Source organism: Cetorhinus maximus, chromosome 5 (assembly GCF_964194155.1).
Source record: "Cetorhinus maximus chromosome 5, sCetMax3.hap1.1, whole genome shotgun sequence".
NCBI lineage: Eukaryota > Metazoa > Chordata > Chondrichthyes > Lamniformes > Cetorhinidae > Cetorhinus > Cetorhinus maximus.
In genome coordinates this window covers 90538884-90558822 of record NC_135883.1, presented here as the reverse complement: position 1 = coordinate 90558822, position 19939 = coordinate 90538884, and the positions used below count along the sequence as shown (strand labels likewise).

The 19939-nt window shown below is 40.6% G+C and overlaps 1 protein-coding gene across 1 annotated transcript in view; it reads right to left on the bottom strand.

Annotated features, from left to right (window-relative positions):
* Positions 1-19939, bottom strand: part of man1a1 (mannosidase, alpha, class 1A, member 1) — a 489484-nt gene that overhangs the window by 227523 nt on the left and 242022 nt on the right. Inside the window, exon 4 of the mRNA XM_078542179.1 lies at positions 8349-8429. Coding sequence (XP_078398305.1) covers positions 8349-8429 — 81 coding nt within the window. The remainder of the gene's footprint in view (positions 1-8348; positions 8430-19939) is intronic.

The window sequence follows — 19939 nt, the reverse complement described above, 5'->3', positions numbered from 1 at the left end:
GGAGGAGCCTTAGCCTTTGCTGAGTTCGAGATTCTTGCGATATGTGGGGACAAGAGCAGAGACTGCAGGGAGGATGAACAAACTGACCACAGCACTATAATGCAGGAGGCCATTCAAGCTGGGGGAGTAAAATGGAATGCAGGATAAGTAGGGGACAGTATAGTTACAGGGATAAATACTGTTCTCTGCAGCAAAGAACATGAGCCCCAAAGGCTCTATTGCCTGCCTGGTGCCAGGATTAAAGGCTGGAGAGGAACTGGAGTAGGAAGGAAAGGATCCAGTTGTCGTGGTTCACATAGGTACCAAGGACATTGGCAGAACTAAGAAAGAGGTTCCACTATGGAGAGCTGCTAGGGCTAAGTTAAAAAGTAGAATCAGAAAGATAATAATCTGAAGAACGCTACCTGAGCCAGAAGCAAATTGGCATCATCAGAGAGTTGAATTTGTGGCTCCAAGATTGGCTTGGGAGAAATGGATTTCGATTCATGGGGCACCGGCACCAGTACTGGAGAAAGGGGGAGGTTTATGATTGAGACAGGCTTTACATGAACCACACTGGGACCAATGTCCTGGCAAATCATTTAATGAGGGCTTTAAACTAGTGGGGGGTGAGGAGAAGGAGGAAGGGTTCAGGGGAGGGGAAATTTACAAAGTTAAGGAGAAAGGACAAGCCAGTAATGCAGGTAGGGATTTGGGCAATGATTACCAGAGTGTGACAGACAGGGACAGAGAGTAGAAACATAAAAGCATGAACAAATAGGGTCAGAGTAAGGAAAGAAAATGGCAAAAAGAAAGAAATAAAGGCTCTTCATCTGAATGCATATGGCATTCATAACAAGATGGATGAATTGGGGGTCAATGAAATGAACACTGAAATGGGGGTCATATGAAAACCATTACAGATTGGTTGCGAAGTAACGAAGGATGGGAACTGAATATTCAAGGTCTATTTGACATTTCAGGAGGATAGGAAGTACGGAAAAGGAGGTGGGTTAGTTCTGCTAACAAAGGATGACAACAGTACAGTCGTGAGAAATTATCTTGGTTCGGAAGATCAAGATGTAGAATCGATTTGGGTAGAGATAAGAAATAGCAAAGGAAAGGTGTCACTGGATTATAGGCCCCTAGAAGTAGCTACCTTTTAGAACAGAGTATGGGGGCTTGTAAGAAAGGAACTGCAATAATCATGTGCGTTTTTAATCTTCATAAAAATTGGAGAAAAAAATACGTAAAAGTAGCATTGAGGATGAGTTGATAGAGTGTATTTCCTTAGAAAAAGGGATGGTTCCTTAGAACAATACATTCTGAGACCAACCAGGGAAAAGGCTAATTTAGACCTGCTAATGTGTAATGAGACAGGCTTAATTAATGATCTCATTGTCAAAGATCCTCTGGGCAAGAGTGATCATATCATTCCCAGGCTGGAGGTAATGTCCTATGAAGAAAGATTGGGGAAATTGGGACAAAAGCAGAAAATGCTGGAAAAACTCAGCAGGTCTAACAGCATATTTGGAGAGAAAGACAGAGTTAACGTTTCAAGTCTGTTTTCTTCAGAGCCTCTGTTTTTGTTTCAGATTTCCAGCATCCGCAGTATTTTGCTTTTATCTTGGGGAAACTGGGCCCGTATTGAAAACTACAAAATACTTAAAGGGATAAACAGGGTTGATGCAGGTAAGATGTTTCCCCTGGTTGGGGAGTCCAGAGTCAAGGACACATTTTTAAAATAAGGGGGGAGCCACTTGGGACCGAGATGAGGAGATTTTTTTTTTACTCAAAGCGTTGTGAATCTTTGGGGTTATCTACCCCAGAGGGCTGTGGAAGCTCAGTCAGTGAGTATGTTTAAAGCAGAGATTGACAGATTTCTAAATACCTATGACACCAAGGGATGTGGGGATAGTGTGGGCAAAGGGCATGGAAGTGGATGATCAGCCATGATCATTTTGAGTGGTGGAGCAGGTTCAATGGGCTGAATGGCATATTCATGCTCCTATGTTCCCATAACATGATAGAATTTCGAGTCAGCTTAAGGGTGAGAACCTTGGGTCAGAAACTAGTATTCTAAAGTTAAATAAAGTAATTACATAGGTATGAAGATAAAGTTTGCTACAGAGGGCTGAGAATATAGGTTAAAAAGCAAGATGATAGATAAGCAGTGGTAGATATTTAAGGAGATATTTCATAATTCTCGACAAGAGATACATGCCATTGAGAAAGAAAGACTCTACAAGGATGCACCATCTGCAGCCATCAAAGTTAAGGATCTGTCAAATTAAAAGAAAAGGCTTACAATGCCACGACAATTAATGGTTAGCCAGAAGATTGGTAAACATTTAGAAACCAGCAATGGATAACTAAAAAACAAATGGAGACATTAGAATACAAAAGCAAAAGAGTCAGAAGTGTAAAACAAATTTAAGAGGAAAGTAAGACTTTCTAAAAGTATATAAAAAGAAGAGAGTAGCTAATATAAGTGTTGGTCCCTTACAGAGTGAGGATGGGGAATTAATAATAGGGAACAAGGAAATGGCAAAGGCTTTGAACAAGTGTTTTCCATCAGTCTTCAAGGTGGATGACACAATAAGTGTTCCAAGAACAGTGGAAAGTCAAGGGGAAAAAGAGAGAGAGGAACTTAAAACAATCATTACCACTAGAGGAAAAGGTACGAGGCAGACTAATGGGACTAATGACTGACAAGTCCCCGGGACCCAACGGCCTGCATCCTATGGTCTTAAACAAAGTGGCTACAGAGATGGTGGATGCATTGGTTGTAATCTTCCAAAATTCCCTAGATTTTGGAAAGCTCCCAGCAGAGTGGAAAACCACAAATGTAACACCTATGTTCAAGAAAGAGGGGAGACAAATAGCAGGAAGCTATAGGCCAGGTAGCCTAACATCGGCCATTAGGAAAATGCTGGAATCATGTTTAAGGAAGTAGTAGCAGGACATTTAGAAAATCAGAACACATTCAGGCAAAGTAAACATAGTTTTGTTAAATGAAAATAGTATTTGTCAAATTTAGAGTTCTTTGAGGGTGTAACTTTAGAGAAGGAAATCTGCTGTCCTTACCTGGTCTGGCCTACATGTGACTCCAGACCCACAGCAATGTGGCTGACTCTTGAAATGCCCTCTGAACAAGGGCAGTTGAGGATGGACAATAAATGCTGGCCTAGCCAGTGGCGCCCACAACCCATGAACGGATAAAAAATAAAACACCATGCAGGGTGTATAAAGGGGAATTCAGCAGATGCAGTGTATTTGGATTTCCAAAAGGCATTCAATAAGATGCCACATAAAAGCTTACTACACAAGAGCCCATGGTCTTGGGGGTAATATATTAGCATGGATAAAGGATTGGCTAACTAACAGGAAAGAGAGTTAGGATAAGTGGGTCCTTTTCAGTTTGGCAAGCTAGTGGCGTGCCACAGGGATCAGTACCAGGGCCTCAACAATCACATATATGAAGGGAACAAGTGCATTGTTACCAAATTTGCTGATGATAAAAAGATAGGTAAGGAAGCAAGATGTGAGCAGGACATAAGAGTCAGTAAAGGGATATATAATTAGGTTAGCAAGTGGCAAAAAAAGTCAGGTAGAGTATAATGTGGGAAAATCAGAGGTTGTACACTTTGGTGGGAAAAATAGAAAAGCGGAATATTATTTAGATGGAGAGAGGCTACAGAATGCTGTGGTGCAAAGGGATCTGAGTATCCTCCTGCATAAATCATAAGAGGTTAGTGTGCAAGTACAGCAAGAAATTAGCAAGGCAAATGGAGTGTTGGCCTTTATTCCAAGGGGGATGGAGTATAAATTTAGATAAGTCTTGCTACAACTGCACAGAGCACTGGTAAGACCAAACCTAGAGTACTGAATACATTTTTGATCTCCTAACTTAAGGAGGGTTATACCTGCATTGGAGGCATTTCAGAGACTGTTCACTATGTTGGTTCCTGGAGTGAAGGTTTGTTTTTTTGAGGAAAAATTGAGCAGGTTGTGCCTATACTCATTGAAGTTTAGAAGAATGAGAGGTGATCTTATTGAAACATATAAAATGTTGAGGAGCTTCACAGGGTAGGTGCTGAGAGAATGTTTCCCCTTGTGGGGGATTCTACAAGGGGGAACAGTTTCAAAATAAGAGGTCCTCCATTAGACAGAGATGAAGAGGAATTTCTTTAAGAATTTGGAATTCTCTACCACAGAAAGCAGTGGAGGCTGGGCCATTGAATATAGTCAAGGCTGAGTTAGACACTTTTGGTCTACAAGGTAGTCAAGGATAATGGGGGCAAGCAGAAAAGTAGAGTTAATGCCACGATCATATCAGCCACGATCATATTGAATGGTGGAGCAGGCTCAAGGAGCCAAACAATTGGTCTTGCTCCTATTTCTTATGTTCTTATTATGTTCTGCAGTTAAAAGCCATAGCTCTCCAAGACAATCCTGATAACCGAGAGATTTAAACTTGGTATCAATCTGGTTCCCTTCTTTGAACCTTTATAATCGCCTGCCATATAAGTGGACCATGACCGGAAACAATACTATAGGCTGACCAAGACATTACACAGTGATGGGGTAGCATTTTTCATTTTGTATTTAATCATCTGGCAAGATAGTCTAACATTGCTGGCCTTAGCAAAATCCTCATTCGTTGTGGATCTTCAATGAACCATACATTACAGAGTTCTTTGCCCATTCACTTACAAAGATGATGAGTCATGGATAATTGTTGTGATCAACTGTGGTGAAAGAAAAGGGATTGAAGTAGATGTATGGAGCATACAGCAGGCAAGATTAGCTATTGGAGGGGGTGGGGGGCATGGTGAAAGAATTCAATGAAAAGCAGTACTCTCCCTCTCTTTTTGCTATATTTTATATAATGTGAACATTGTTTTGCAATTACTAAAGTTGTGCTACAGTATTTGAAACCCCTGGGCTACTCAGGAGGAAGTACTATTCCAATGCATGTCCTATGCTTGCTTGTAGCCATTGTTGGGATGATGGGGAGGGAGTAAGAGGGTCATCATGACTGGGTTTGCTTTTGGAACATGCTATTTTTAAAATTTGGAAGCGGGGGGGATGGGTGGAAGAAAGGGATTTTCAAGCCCATGGATTTATGGGAAATTGAACTCATCCCACAACAGTGTTCTCAAAACATAGCTTACCCAAATGCACTTCCAATATATCCTCCCTATCTCCAGTGTCGTCTATGTTGTCTCCCCTTCCTAAACTTTAGGGCCCACTAAACTTCCTCCAAAAATTGACTTCCACTCCCCTTCCCCTCCAACCTATCACACCATTTTCTCCCAGAGATCTATTATTAAATTGTACAACCCATCACCTTTGGCGGTAACATTGCATTGCAACAGCATGTACATAATCAAGGCATGTGCATAATCAACTTACTGACGATATAATTTAAAGTACAAAGTGATTTAACCAGCCTCTGTCTCTCTCTGTAGTGTATATAAACAGTAGCAATATTAGTAAGGCACCAGGGAGTAATAATCTACTAGAAGAAGCGTAGTTGAAGCAATCACAAGTGGAAAAATATCCAGGGAAAAGGAAGCAAAACAGTAAGAAGTTAACAATAAGAATTCCACCGCAGTAATCACCTAAGGGTCTAATTAATAGCAGCCTTCTAAAATGATCAATGCTTATGCAATTTCCATTTTGCCTTTCAGGCTCTAGAGTTTCTGTAAGAAGCTCCAACAGAACTGAATCCCTTAATAAGCTTTTTATAAGAATAGAAATTGTTAAATTAGAATTAGATTAATGCTAACATTCAAAATCAATTTCTCATTATAACCATTTTTCCGGCAAACTGAGTGTTTGGAAAATGCTTGTTGTATTAATTAATTCACTATAATTCCAGAAATCTATTAGAACTACAGAATACCCATTGGCCCTCATTATATACATTTCAATATTTTGTGTCAAACCTACAAATCAAAATATTTTAAATCTCCCAATGTATTTCAAAACGTTCACTGCATTTTACTTTATAGTGCGAGTTGCATCAAACAGCGTTAAGTCAGTACAGCTACATCACCACCACCATCTGGAGCCACTCTGGAACGGGAGACTAAATTGGAATTATATCAAACAGCATCCTTCTAAGTGAGGGTTACCAAATAATCAACCTCATATATGGCATCCGCATTCTATTATATGTGACAATACAAGTCTCATTATATATTAAAATATCACACTGACAATTGTAAAATCTTCATGGAGAATGATGCCAAGAAACAACCTAATGCATTTAAAACGAGAAGTCAAGGGAGGTCAGCTCATAATTTGATGACTTTGCATTAAGACCCTGGTGACCGTCATGCTTTTCTACTTCATACTTATTAAGAGGGAGCACTTAAAGAATGAGCTGACTTAAATTAGAATGCCCAGGTTAAACGGGGTTAGCTGAAAAGTCCCAGCATTTTCCATGATTTATTTTACATTATAATGTAACAGAATGCATTTTCATTTTCTTTTAAAGAGTATACCCTTTTGCACCAGCAAATAATACTAAACAAATGTTAGCGAGCTTTGATTTCAGTGTCCATTTTAAGATTGCACAAATAGTCTCTTTTGATCTAACACCTTAATAATTCAAGAATGACTTATTGGATTTAAAAAGGTTGCATCAGCACATACATATTCCTCTGAACACACAAAAGAAAACATACCATGCTGATAATTAAAGGCAGTTACTAAAGGTACTGCATTGTGTCTTCATGTCACATAAATGCTGCGTCAGAATGGTAGGACACACCTTTGTAAGTCAGTCATATGTCAAGTTCCTGGTCTCAAAAAGCCATAAGGAGGGATGCTGGTTGGGAAAAAAAAGCCCCTCATGGGTAGATGCCAAGATATTTTTTTTAATATATTGAACACAAGAAAGCCACCACTAGCTTCTTTCTTACACTACATAGCTCATTAGTTATGAGCGTTGGTGGAGATTTAGAACCAATTTGTCATTTTACTTCTTCATTGGAGAAAATGTGCACAATGATGTGGGAGAAAAAAATTCAACCAAAACAGACATTTCGAAAAATCACTTTCAGCTGCATTTAGCAAAGAACTGCCTTTTCTGGCACCACACCTACAGGTCGTGTAAAGAGAGCAAAACCTCAATTCTCAATGCTTTTACCAAATATCTTTCAAAAGCCTCAGATTTTTTTTGCATGTGGGCATCAATATCGAGTATCTGATTTTTTATACTTCAATCTGCCGTTTAGACCTGGTTCCTGCCAATTTCAGAGCACATAACCAAGAATAAAATACCAAGGATACAAACTGTATGCTCCAAGAAAATTAGATAACTGTAGCTTGCATTTTATGATTCTATGAATCAAAATGTTTCTAATATCCAAATTTGTAGACATGGCCCTTCTGAGAAAAACATTAATTGACATAGTGGCTTTAACTGTAAAAAAATACACCAAGTTTCAAATGTTTTATTTCTCGTAGCACTTCATTTTTGAGATCTGCTGTCTTTACTTTCTGATCTTGAGGGCTTGTTACAACTGTGCAAGTAGGAGAGATGTACAATTGGCAAGCATTGTGCAGCAAGGGAATCTAAGCGAATGAAGTAATTGTGTGCAATTGATTTTGCAAAAAGCCGTTTAGCAAAAAGCAGAAAAAGGACAATTAATTTAGTTAATTTGTAAAAGCACCATTAATATTCCAAAAATATCATATACCAATTAAGCACTTCAGTACTAAATTTCCAAGTACCTCATGCAAATTAACAACATAAAAAAATTTAAGTGTTAATAGAGAGACGTGACAGCCTTCCTTTAACTGCAAGAAGGCTGGTCTAACTGAGTTGGAGATGAACCACAATTTTAAAAAAAATTGTTCTCCATCTTCCCTGCCAGCCTAGCCTCCCCCACCCCTGATCAAAGGCTCTGACTTTAGCTGAGGTACAGTTTTCACAGGTACTGGGGGAAGGAGGGCTGAAAGTGGTTGAGGGGGGAAATCACAGACAGATCCCCATGATGGCAATTCTCCAGCAGGGGTCCTACATACCGATCAGTAGAGATCCTTCACACATATTTCCATTACAAAGTTCAGATCAGCCATGTGGCCCACCAGCCTTCAGGCACAGGTTCCCACAGAAGCACTCAGCTATATTATAGTACAATGCTATCCCACAGAAATAGGACATTTGACCAGAATTTTTCTTGCACTTTTATGTTATACTCTACAGAGTGAGTTGCAATGGAGAGCTACAAAGATCTTGTTCAAGTAACTGGATTAACACCAGCTGCTTTACAAATACTTACTTCAAGTTGGAGATGAGCGGCTAGGTGGAATGCAAACATTTTTAAACTTAGAATGCTTATTGTACTCACCTCTTCACCAGAAAGGTAGTAAGCAGAGAGCAGCCCCCCAACGAATCGAATATTCACTTCAAAAACTGAAACCTCTGCATGCTAAGAGGAAAAAGAAACGTGGTCAGCATTGAACAATACCACACATCTTTCTAACAGACTACCTGTTCTCATACTGAACGACACTGCAAAGTTGCTTCTACATAAATTGACCCAATTCTTCTGTGCTAACCAGGATTATTGGCACACTGTTTCTACACAGTGAAATCACTATCCCTCCACAGCAAAAGCTGAAATAACTAACTATAATAACTAAATAAATAACTTGACAGCTGTGAATGAACATTTATCTAATGAACCTGAAATAATCAAGCAATGCAAAATTCAAGTTGTAACCAAAATTTGAAATAAAAACAGCTTACATTTATATAAAACAAAAACAGAAAATGCTGGAACAACTCAGCAGGTCTGGTAGCATCTGTGGAGAGAGAAACAGAGTTAATGTTTTGAGTCCAACACAACTTCTTCAGAACTGAAGAGAGGTAGAAATGTGATGGGTTTTATAATGTTGCTTACAAAAGAGTTCTGAAAAAGCATCATTTTGGACTCAAAATGTTAATTCTGTTTCTCTCTCCACAGATGCAACCCAACTTGCTGGGTTATTACAGCATTTTCTGTTTTTATTTCAGATTTCCAGTATCCGCAGTATTTTGCTTCTATTTATACAGCTCTTTAAAGTAATGAAATGTCCCAAACTTCAAGGGAACATTATAAAACTAAGTGTGACACTGAGCCACATAAGGAGATATTAGGACAGATGACCAAATGCTGGTCACAGAGATAGGTTTTAAGGGAGGCTTGTTCAACCCACCCCCAAACAATTGTTGAAAATTCCACTAAGAGGAGTCAGTCAGTTTGAAGATTTCTGCAGGGTACTGCTCCTCCAATCAGAGTTTGTTTCTTTCTCACATTTGCTGCTGATAGGCTCAATAATCAGCAGCAAACAATGGACAGAAACAGGCTGCGATTGGAGGAGAAGTGAACAACGGCAACTGCGAGTTTGTGATGATAGAGAAACTCTAGAGCAGGCAGGGCCTCTGCTCACCATGCTTTCCCATGGCTCCGGCCGCTTTCCCCCAGTTCTGGGTGCTCTGGTCTGGCTGTGGACATATATCCCCCGGCTGTTCGCCGCATTTCCCCAGCTGTCCCTGTTTTTCCCCATTCCACCAGTCCTCAGCCCTTCCCTAGGCAGGCACCCATGTTCGGATGCTGCTAGGCCTCAGGCCTCATCCAGGTCTCTCTTCTGCTTTCATCGCACTCACCCTCCAGCTGATTTAGTGAGGGTGGTTCAGGGAGGGAAGGAAGGAGGGCAAGCGTGTGTGGGGTGTTTGAGAGAGAGAAAGAGAGAGAGAGCGGGCGAATGAGAGAGAATGTGTGTGTTTGGGGGGGTGGGGGGGCGAGAGGGTGGGGAGTGTGCATGTCTGCCTCACTTCCAGTTCTCATTCACCCTCACCCCCACACACCAACAGGCACTCTCACAGTGGATGAGGGTGAGTGAGTGAGCACCCTGAGCCTGGGAGTGAACTGGACACACACAACTCACCCCATCACGCTCTAATGGCCATCTTTATTTATTTCTCATTTTTTAAAAAAATATGAATTTATTGTTGTGACTTTTTTTTGTTTCCCAAATTATTTCTTTTCATATCAGCTTTCTTTGAAGCTCACATTGTGTTAAACGTTATCTTTCTGAAATTTGCTCATTGGCATCATGAGTGTGAGAAAAAAGGTTGGACAAGCCTGTTTTAAGGAATGTCTTAAAGGAGGAAAGTGAGGTGGAGAGGTGTAGGGAGGGAATTCCAGAGCTTGGTACCTAGGCAACTAAAGGGGTAACCACCAATGGTGAAGCAATTAAAATTAGGGATGCACAAAAGGCCAAAATTAGAGGAGCACAGGTATTTCAAAGGGTCATGAGGGAGGAGGAGATTACAGGGATAGGGAGGGATGAGGCCATGATGGGATTTGAAGACATGAATGAGAATTTTAAAGTGAAGATGTTGCTTGACCAGAAACCAAAGTAGGTCAGTGAGTACATAGGTGATAAGGCAACAGGACTTGCTGTGATTTCAATCAAAGGTAGGAGAGTTTTTAATGACCTCAAGTTTCAGAAGGTAGAATGTGGCAGACCAGCCAGGGGTGCATTGGAATAGTTGAAACTAGAGGTAGCAAAGGCATTAATGAGGTTTCAGCAACAGATGAGCTTTACGGGGGCGAAGTTGGGCGATGTTAGAGGTGGAAATAGGTGGCGTTAGCGATGGTATGAATGTGAGGTCAGAAGCTCATTTCAGGGTCAAATGTGATATCAAGGTTGTGAACAGACTAGCTTAATCTCAGATTGTTGTCAGGGAGAGGTAGGAAGAGAGCAGCTCGGGAGCGGAGTTTAGAACAGGGAGTGAAAACAATTACTTCAGTCTTCCCAATATTTAATTGTGGAAAATTTCTGCTCAGCCAGTACTGGAAAATGGATGAGCAGTCTGATAATTTAGAAACACTGAAGGAATCGAGAGAGGTGATGATGGGGTGGAGCTGGGTGTTGTCAGCGTACATGTGAAAACTAACACAGCCTTCGGATGATGTCGCTTAGGGGCAGCATATAGACGAGAAATAGGAAAGTTAAAATCTTAGGGCTGACCAAGCCCAGTACAGCCAAGCCTAAGATCCTAAGTAGTAGGTTACAAATGAGAGCAAGCCCAGTTAGAGGTGGAAATTGTCCATGTCTCCTCACTTTTTCCCCATCTTTTTGATTCCTTCTTTTAAAATTCCCATGGCAGTAACTATGGCTTTGTTAAACTCATATCATTACAACTGACTGTTCCAATCTGCTATCAAGAACTTAAAAAAAAAAATCTAGTTCTTGTCACAGAACAATTACTCCACTAATGATATACATTGGATTATATTTCAAACTTCTATATTAATTCTCAAAAGGAGTCAAAACATATGGACTTGCTTAATTTCAAATTATCTGGTAAATAACCAATACTGTTTCTACTTTGAGGTACAACACATTTGAGAGCAAAGTTCAAGAAACTAAATTTAAAAAAACCTTCACATTTTTGGGTCTCTATTAGGCCATGTCATTATTATGTGCTGTAACTCAGTAGATGTATTGCAATATTCTTTACTTCATTTAAAAACAAAACCACCTTGACTAATAATAGTAGACTGAGCCAATATTCCTCCTGGGAGTAATATGAGTAAATCCCCACTGCATTTGATTGCTGCTTACAAACACCTGTGATTAAGAGTGGATTAATGGGATCCATCCTTCTGAAGATTGGAAAGCTCGCTTTGAAAGAAAAGATACAGCCTAGTGGAAGAGATATTGGTTTACGTTCATACTTATATAGAACCTATTTATTGATGATAAAAATTAAATGTAATTTAATATTATTTTAGGTTGTTAGAGCTTTTCACCATACTCAGAGGCATTAGATTTGGTGAAGGATGTTGTTGCTGAACCAGCCACAACTGCAGCAGTTTTTAAAAGAAAGCTTCCTACCCTCTTGAGCATTTAGAAGCACTCTCCCTTCTCAAGTTAAATCTCAACCCCAATTCAAACCACTAACTACATTACAAAAGTTTGATCTATTTAAAACTCATAAATTAAAATTTAGATCATATTAAAGAATCACAATAAGCACCACAAATTGTTCTAGTTTGCATTAAATCACAAACTTAAATAGTATGATGTTTATTTTATTTTTGCTCTTCTTCATTCTCCCATTCCCAAAGCTGACTGCGGGCAGCCAACTATGCACGTGGCTTCTGTAAGCATGGCTGTGAACATGAAAAGGAGATACATAAATGCAATAAAACTGACACCATGAGATTTCTCTCTTCCTACAAGGAAAGTCTTTGCCCCTGCCTAAAATCAGTGCCATTCAGACAGGACAAACCATCAAAACTGGGTCTGTATATTATACTTCCAATATGACCCATAAATCGCGAGATGCAGATTTTTTTCCCCCCCACAGAATCATCACATACCACTAGAAATGAGACACTTTAGCATGTTGGCGTAGACTCCTTTAACTGAACAAACAACAGCATGTTGGTGAATTAAACGTACTCTCACAGCCAGTGAGCTTCATTTCATCAGGACAAATAATGCAAAGAAATGATCACATCAAACATTTATTACAAACTGGCATGCAGAAGCAACTCAGTCTCTTCTGGTCACATTCTTCATTTCCATGCCAGTCAGTGTTTAATAATGTTTATGGGAAACTACAGAAGTGCAGAATTTGCTGAGAAACTAACAGCAAGTTTAATGCACACAGTAATAATAATGTGTAATGTGTGGCAAGGAAGGTATATAACGTAAGCTGCAAATTCCCAACAAATTGCTGGAGAATTTGCAACAAGCTGCCATTTGCCACGCCATCAAAAAAAATTTAACTCTCCCCAGAAAGTCAGGACTGGTATTTAATGGCTTTAAAAAACCCTTCAAAAACCTACAATTTTGAGGTGAAAAGTGAGGAAAATAACCCAATTCACAGGTACACCAAAATACCCTACTCCAGCAAATTGTGGGTCAATGTTTTACAATCAAAGCAATAAAAGCACAAATAAGCTTGTTAGCATGGTATGCGCAATACGTACATATAGTTTCATGTCTCTCAGCATTCTTCGACTATTCTTATGCAGAAAGTGTTACTTTTAAGGAGGGTTTTTAAAAAGCAATGTGAATTTTAATGAAGTTTCAGAAACCCAAAGAAAGGGTTCTTCATATGGCAAAATGAAGATGTTTTTCTTCCAGTTAAAAAAAATTAAACAAAAGCAAAATGCTGCAGATACTGACAATCTGGAATTAAAAACAGCAAATGCAAAAAACAAGCAGCAAACCAAATTACATCTGTGGAGCGGGAAACAAATAATTAATTGAATTGCCTTGGTAACTGGTTGTGTTGAAAGACCCTTTGATCTCTAACAGTCTGTTAAATTGGGTTAAGGAGTGATAGAAGCACCAAAAAGATAGTCTTGCTTTTGAAAACAGGATACCATAGAGGCAGCTTAGACAGGGAAGGGGAGTTCAGAACTGAACTATGAAAGCATAACAGAGTTATTAGTTTGTTTAAGTCAAGCATGATAATCCATTTAATTGGAGTAGTGTAGCACGTTCACGATTTTACATTTTAGAGAGAGATAATTTACATTGATTCAACCAAGTGAATTTGATCATAACTATTGCTCTGTAGGTTTAATTTATTGGGGTGTAAAGCAGCTTTTAATTATTCAAACTAATTGTTGCATCAACTCCTGTCAACTCTTTATACCTTATATATGTGTAAAGGACCGTTAAATCTGGTTCAGGCCAGCAAGTTCCACTGTTGCACCAAAAATTGTATAAGTAAATATAGGGCAGTGTGAGCCAGCTCAAATAAAGAACACTCAAGGTTACAGAATTAACACCATTGAAGAGGAGAAGTTTGTTTTCCATTTTCAACTATGTAAACACTTCCCTTGCCCAGTGGTAGCCCACTCACCTCTAAGCTGGAAGGTTGTAGATTCAAGACCAACTCCAGAGACTTGACCACAAAATCCAGGCTAACACTGCACTGAAGTTTTCAAGGAGTGTGGCACTTTAAGAGGTGCCATATTTTGGATGTGACATTAAACCGAGGCCCCGTCTGCCCTCTTAGGGGGATATAAAAGATTCCATGGCACTATGTTGAAGAGGAGCGGGGAGCTCTGGTCAATATTTACCCCTCAACTAACATTGCTAAAACAAATTATCTGGTCATTATCACATTGCTGTTTGTGGGACCTTATTGTGTGCAATTTTACTGCCATACTTCTTACTTTACAATGACGGTTACACTTCAATGTTCTTCAATGGCTGTAGTGCGCTATTGTGGGCTGACTTGAGGTTGTGAAAAGCACTATTATAAATGCAACTTTTTATTTCTCTTTTTTTCCCTTTTCCAAGCTATTGTGCATTCTGTGATCAACACCTTTTCTGTTTGAGCAACCCTAAAACATTCTCCTAACATTCTTTTGCTCTTTTGGGGTTGACCTCAAATTTATGCTCTGCAATCACAAATTAAATCAATCTTTCATAATTTTGAACATCTCTATTTAGTTCAAGTAATTTTCTGGATTATCTTTTCCACACACTTCACTATCTTGTATACCTCCATAGGTTTACTACCAGATGCCTCCTTTCAAGATTGAAAAACAGAAAATGTCACATTTTGGGTTTTCCGGCTATACTACCACAGAGGTAAGTTAGTGTAATCCATGTTAAAAACACTACCAAGAGGATAAATTCACAGGACTGTAGAATTTTAACCTAAAAAAAATGACATGTTTGTGTTGGGTGAAAGGTTGAAGTATAAAAACCTGAATCCCAACTCCAAACAGTCTAGTAACATCACAGATGCCAGTCTTCAGTCAATTCAATTCACTCCACATGATATTAAGAGCTGGCTGAAGGTACTGGATACTGCAAAGGCTACAGGCCCTGACAACATTCCAGCAATAATATTGAAGGTTTGTGCTCCAGAACTAGTTGCTTCCTTAGCCAAGCTGTTGCAGTATAGTTAACACTGGCATCTACCCAACGGGGAAAACTGCTCACATTTGTCCTGTCCACAAAAGCAGAACAAATCCAACCCAGCCAATTATGGCCCCATCAGTTTACTCTTGATCATCAGCAAAGTGATGGAGGATGTTGTCAACAGTGCAATCAAGCAGCACCTACTCAGAAAAAACCTTCTCAATGACACTCAGTTTGGGTTCCACCAGGGCCGCTCAGCTCCTGATCGCATTATGGTTCAAAAATAGACAAAAGAACTGAACTCAAGAGCTGAGGTGAAACTGACTGCCCTTCACATCAAGGTCGTATTTGACCAAGTGTGGCATCAAGGAGCTCGAGCAAAACTGGAGTCAATGGGAATCAGGGGGAAACCCCTCCATGGTTGGAGTCATACCTAGCACAAAGTTAGATGGTTGTGGTAGTTGGAGTTCAATCACCTCAGTCCCAGTACATCATTGCAAGAGTTCCTCAGGGTAGTGTCTTAGACCCAACCATCTTCAGCTGCTTCATCAATGACCTTCCCTCCATCATAAGGTCAGAAGTGGGGATGTTCGCTGATGGCTACACAATGTTCAGCACCATTTGCGTCAACTCAGATACTGAAGCAGTTCATGACCATATGCAGCAAGACTTGGACAATAATCAGGCTTGAGCTGATAAGTGGCAAGTAACATTTGTGCCACACAAGTGCCAGGCAATGACCATCTTCAATAATGGAGAATCCAACCATCTCACCTTGACAGTCAATAGCATTAGCATTACCAATGCTGAATCCCCACCAACATCTTCCTGGCAGTTACCATTGACCAAAAACTGAACTGGACTAGCCATATAAATACTGTGGCTACAAGAGCAGGTCAGAGGCTGGGAATTGTGTGGCATTTGACTAACTTCCCGACTCCCCAGCATCTGTCCACCATCCACAAGACACAAGTCAGTAATGGAATACTCTCCATTGTCTGGATGAGTGCAGCTCCATCAACAATCGAGAAACTCAATACCATGAAGGGCAAACAAGCCCACTTGATTGGCACCACATCCACCACCTCCAACATCCCTGCACCACCGACACACAGTGGCAGCAGTGTGTATCATCTACAAGATGCACTGTGGGAACTTACCAAGGCTCCTTCAACAGTACCTTCCAAACCCGCGGCCTCCACCACCTAGAAGGATAAGGACAGCAGATGGATGGGAACACCACCGCCTGCAAGTTCCCTGCCAAGTCACTCGCCATCCTGATTTGGAAATATATGACCTTTCCTTCACTGTCACTGGGTCAAAATCCTGGAACTGCCTCCCTAACAGCATTGTAGGTGTACCTACACTACATAGACTGCAGCAGGTCAAGAAGGCAACTCACCACCACCATCTCAAGGGCAATTAGATGGGTAATAAATGGTGTTACGGCCCAGCAGTTGGTAAAGCTAAGTTATTTAAAAATCCCAGAGGGAAACTTTAAACAAACGTCATAACCTATATTTTTATGTTTGAGATGCAGCTCTAAATTCAGGAATCAGACCGCCAGTTCTCAAGGGGTTTTATATCAAAATATATGAGACATTTATTAATTTACACAAGTTAAATATATACACATGGCTACAAATTACTACTCTCATAACTTTTAACAAATTCCCAGACCAATTTCCACTAAGGCAACAGCAACCCATAGACTTTAAGCAGACACCAGGCAAAGCATTTTCGCCGTACAAATTCAAAATGAGGTTCCTTTTATTTTGGTTCCTGTGCAGACAGTGGCAGGCTTACAGGCTTAGATGTTACATCGTCTCTGATGTTACATTGCCTCTGTTCTGTACACACAAAACTGCTGTTATACCCAGCACATCTCTCTGAATGTAAATTCTCATTGTATCACCAGCCCCTTTGAACTCCACCTCTTCTAACAATAAAACCCCTTTCATAGTGCCAATTTTATTAGTAATATAAATATTGCTTGGTCTCTGCTAGCTAGGTGCCAGATTTCACTCCCATTCTTGAATGCTCTTGTCAACAAAATGCAAATGCACTCTATCCCTCTTACACCTCAAAACTAGTATGCATCAAAGCCCCTACACAAGCTAGCTTTAATCCAATTAAGTCACACCCACAGAGTAAACCTCTATTTATAAAAAATAATTTCCAATAATATTATATACATTAATGGCTTCATAACAGCTGGCCTAGTCAGCGACATCCTCCTGTTTAATGGAAATAAGACATGGGCTGGGCAATTAAACCACTCCAAGGATACAGGAAGCAGGTTGGCACATTAAATATTAAGAGGCTGCATGCCTCATTGTTATTGGAAATTTAACTGTGTATGGCTGGGTTTCTGGATCCTTGGGAAACCTGGCATCCAAACCCAGGTGAGGACTATCAGATTTAGGAGGCAAGTGCCTTGCCATTTACCTTCTGGATTCAGCTACCTGCCCTGGCAGTATCCCATGATCTGGTTCCCAGAACTCTTCATATTTCCCCACCTGACCTCCACTTGAAGCCTTCCTACCCTCCTTCCACGATAAAATTGCTTAATGTGCAGAGAAACCCCAACTTCCTGGCTCCCCACCCTCTCCTAGCTCCCATCACTGCTCCGGCAGGGCAGGTTAAGTTAAAATACAGTCCATGGCACCTGAACCAGCTTTTTGGAGATAATACAAAATAGTTAAACGTTCTGACATCTGTTGCTGCATCAATTCTATTCAATTAATAAATACACAACGTTAAAAACCTAAGTATTTAGTCGAGACCATTAGGGATGCTATAGTTATATCCCTGGGTATCAGGAGTAAATAGGGCAGTGTAACCTAACTCCCACAAAACTATAGCTCTCATATTACTTAAGGAAGTGATGAATGCCAGAGTCTGAGAAGATATCTACAACAAAATTCTCCTGTTTTTTCTCACAACTCAAACCTCTAATCATTTAAAACAGGGGTGGGAACCCCAGTCCACTGCACTTATCATCTGGCCCGTGGTGAGATTTCAAAAAAAAAAATATAATGTGTATCTGACGCATATGTCTCTGCCATTTTAGGCCTTGCACTTTCTACCCCATCTCCCAAGAGCTGTCAAATACAGTTCCGCCCCCTGCGTGCTGCACTCTGGCCCAGCCACCATGTTCTGATGCCTGAGCCTCAGCTACAGTCACCAGAGGCCCAGGCTGTGGGGAGACAGCGAGGCCCAAGATCCAGGAACAGGAGCACAAGGACAGGAAGCTGCCGGCTGCTGATTGGGTGGTGAAGTGCAAGTAATCCGAGGCAGGAGAAAAGGGAGCAGGGCACCTGGCTCTATTGGCGGCTAACTTCCTCCCTCCTCCTCCCCCTCCCAGCTCCATTAGTGCCCCAGGACAGGGACTCAGAGTTGGCCAGGGCCTTGGGTTGTTGATTTACTACCCTGGGCTGGTTTGGGGGTGAGACAGAGTGGGAAAGGAGAGAGAGTAAGACAGAGAGAGAATGGGAAGGGAAAGCAAGCAAAAAGTTGAGTTGAATTTCAGGAGTGCTGTGATGGAGACACAGAAGCTGTGCTACTCTGGGCTTTTTTCAGTGATTTTGAGTCATCTAATTTGAATTTATACATTATTTGTGTTACATTCAGCCACTTCAAATCTTGGAAAACAAGGAGCTTGAGCTCCAGCCTTTGAGCGGGTTGAAGGTAGCACAGCGACAAGCCCCTGTTGGTGAGGACTTTCTTCACTCTGCACACACCATTCTCGCCATGTTAGAAGCAGCTCCTGCTCGCCAGACACAATGAAGTTCAGCCTCATGGGGACTGAGTCATTTTCTGGAAGTTTTTTTTCCAAAACTTTATCTCACAAAGAACAGTCTGCATGCCAGATTAACAGGCGTGAATTTGAAAAGCCAGTGGCGAGTAGCAACATCATCAGTGCCAGCAGACAAAACAGAGCTCATTAAGGAAAAGCAAACTCAGCCATCACATTAAAGCAGCGTGTGAGCCAAACGTTTCTGTATTCTCTCTAAAGAAAAAATACATTAAGTCGGTTTTTTCACGTGTGTGGGGCCCACAATTGATTTTGTCTGTATGTGATTGGCTCTTGGTAAGAAAAAGGTTCCCCACCCCTGGTCCAAGAATTGCCATATCTACCCTAAATTGTCATTTCTTCTGGTCAAACCAAAAGCATTTAGCATGGAGCTTGATCTAATATCTTTTAGAAGTTTAGGTACACCATGGCGTAGTGATTTCCACTTTCCACTTCAAATGTCACTTCTTCAGGAAGTCATGGGTGTGGTCAGACAGGAAGGAATCCCTTCTGGTCAATATTAACTGCTATTTATTAGGATGTTACTGCATAGATGATCCTGGTGTTTGCTCCTGATAATTAATTCTGATATTTTGAGAGAGATTGAAGCAAGATTAATGCAGTTGCTCATGTCTGTTTTGATTTTTTTTTTAGTTGTAAACACCATATTAGCCCATTTCTGGTCTACTGATAAATCCTGAGAGTCCACTGATTGTCTCATAGTGATCTTCAATGCCTCACTCATTATGCTTCCCAGTCTGACTTAATATTCTTGTACAAATGCATCACCTTGTACTTTTGAACTCTTACATTTTTTAAACACATCATAAGCATACACAACCCAACTCAAGCACACCACAGTTTCAATAAGTGGCTCTTTGTAGGTGTTCAAGTGAAATCCCAAGTAACACTCACAATCTGCATATATTAAATACAACTAATACAGAAAGAGATTCCACCTGTGCCTGAGCTGATCTGCTGCTGGGACCTTCATCCATGCCCTTGTTACCTCAGGGCTTGACTATTCCAATGCACTCCTGGCCTGCCTCCTTCACTCTACCCGCCATATATTGCAGGTCACCTAAAACTGTGATGCCCATGTCCTCACTCGCATCAAACCCCGTTCATCCATTACCCATGTGCTCAATGACCTACATTGATAAATAACGGTCAAGCGACGCCTCAATTAAAAAATTCTCATTCTGGTCTTCAAACCCCTCAATATCTCCTCCTCCCTCTCTCTGCTATTTCCTC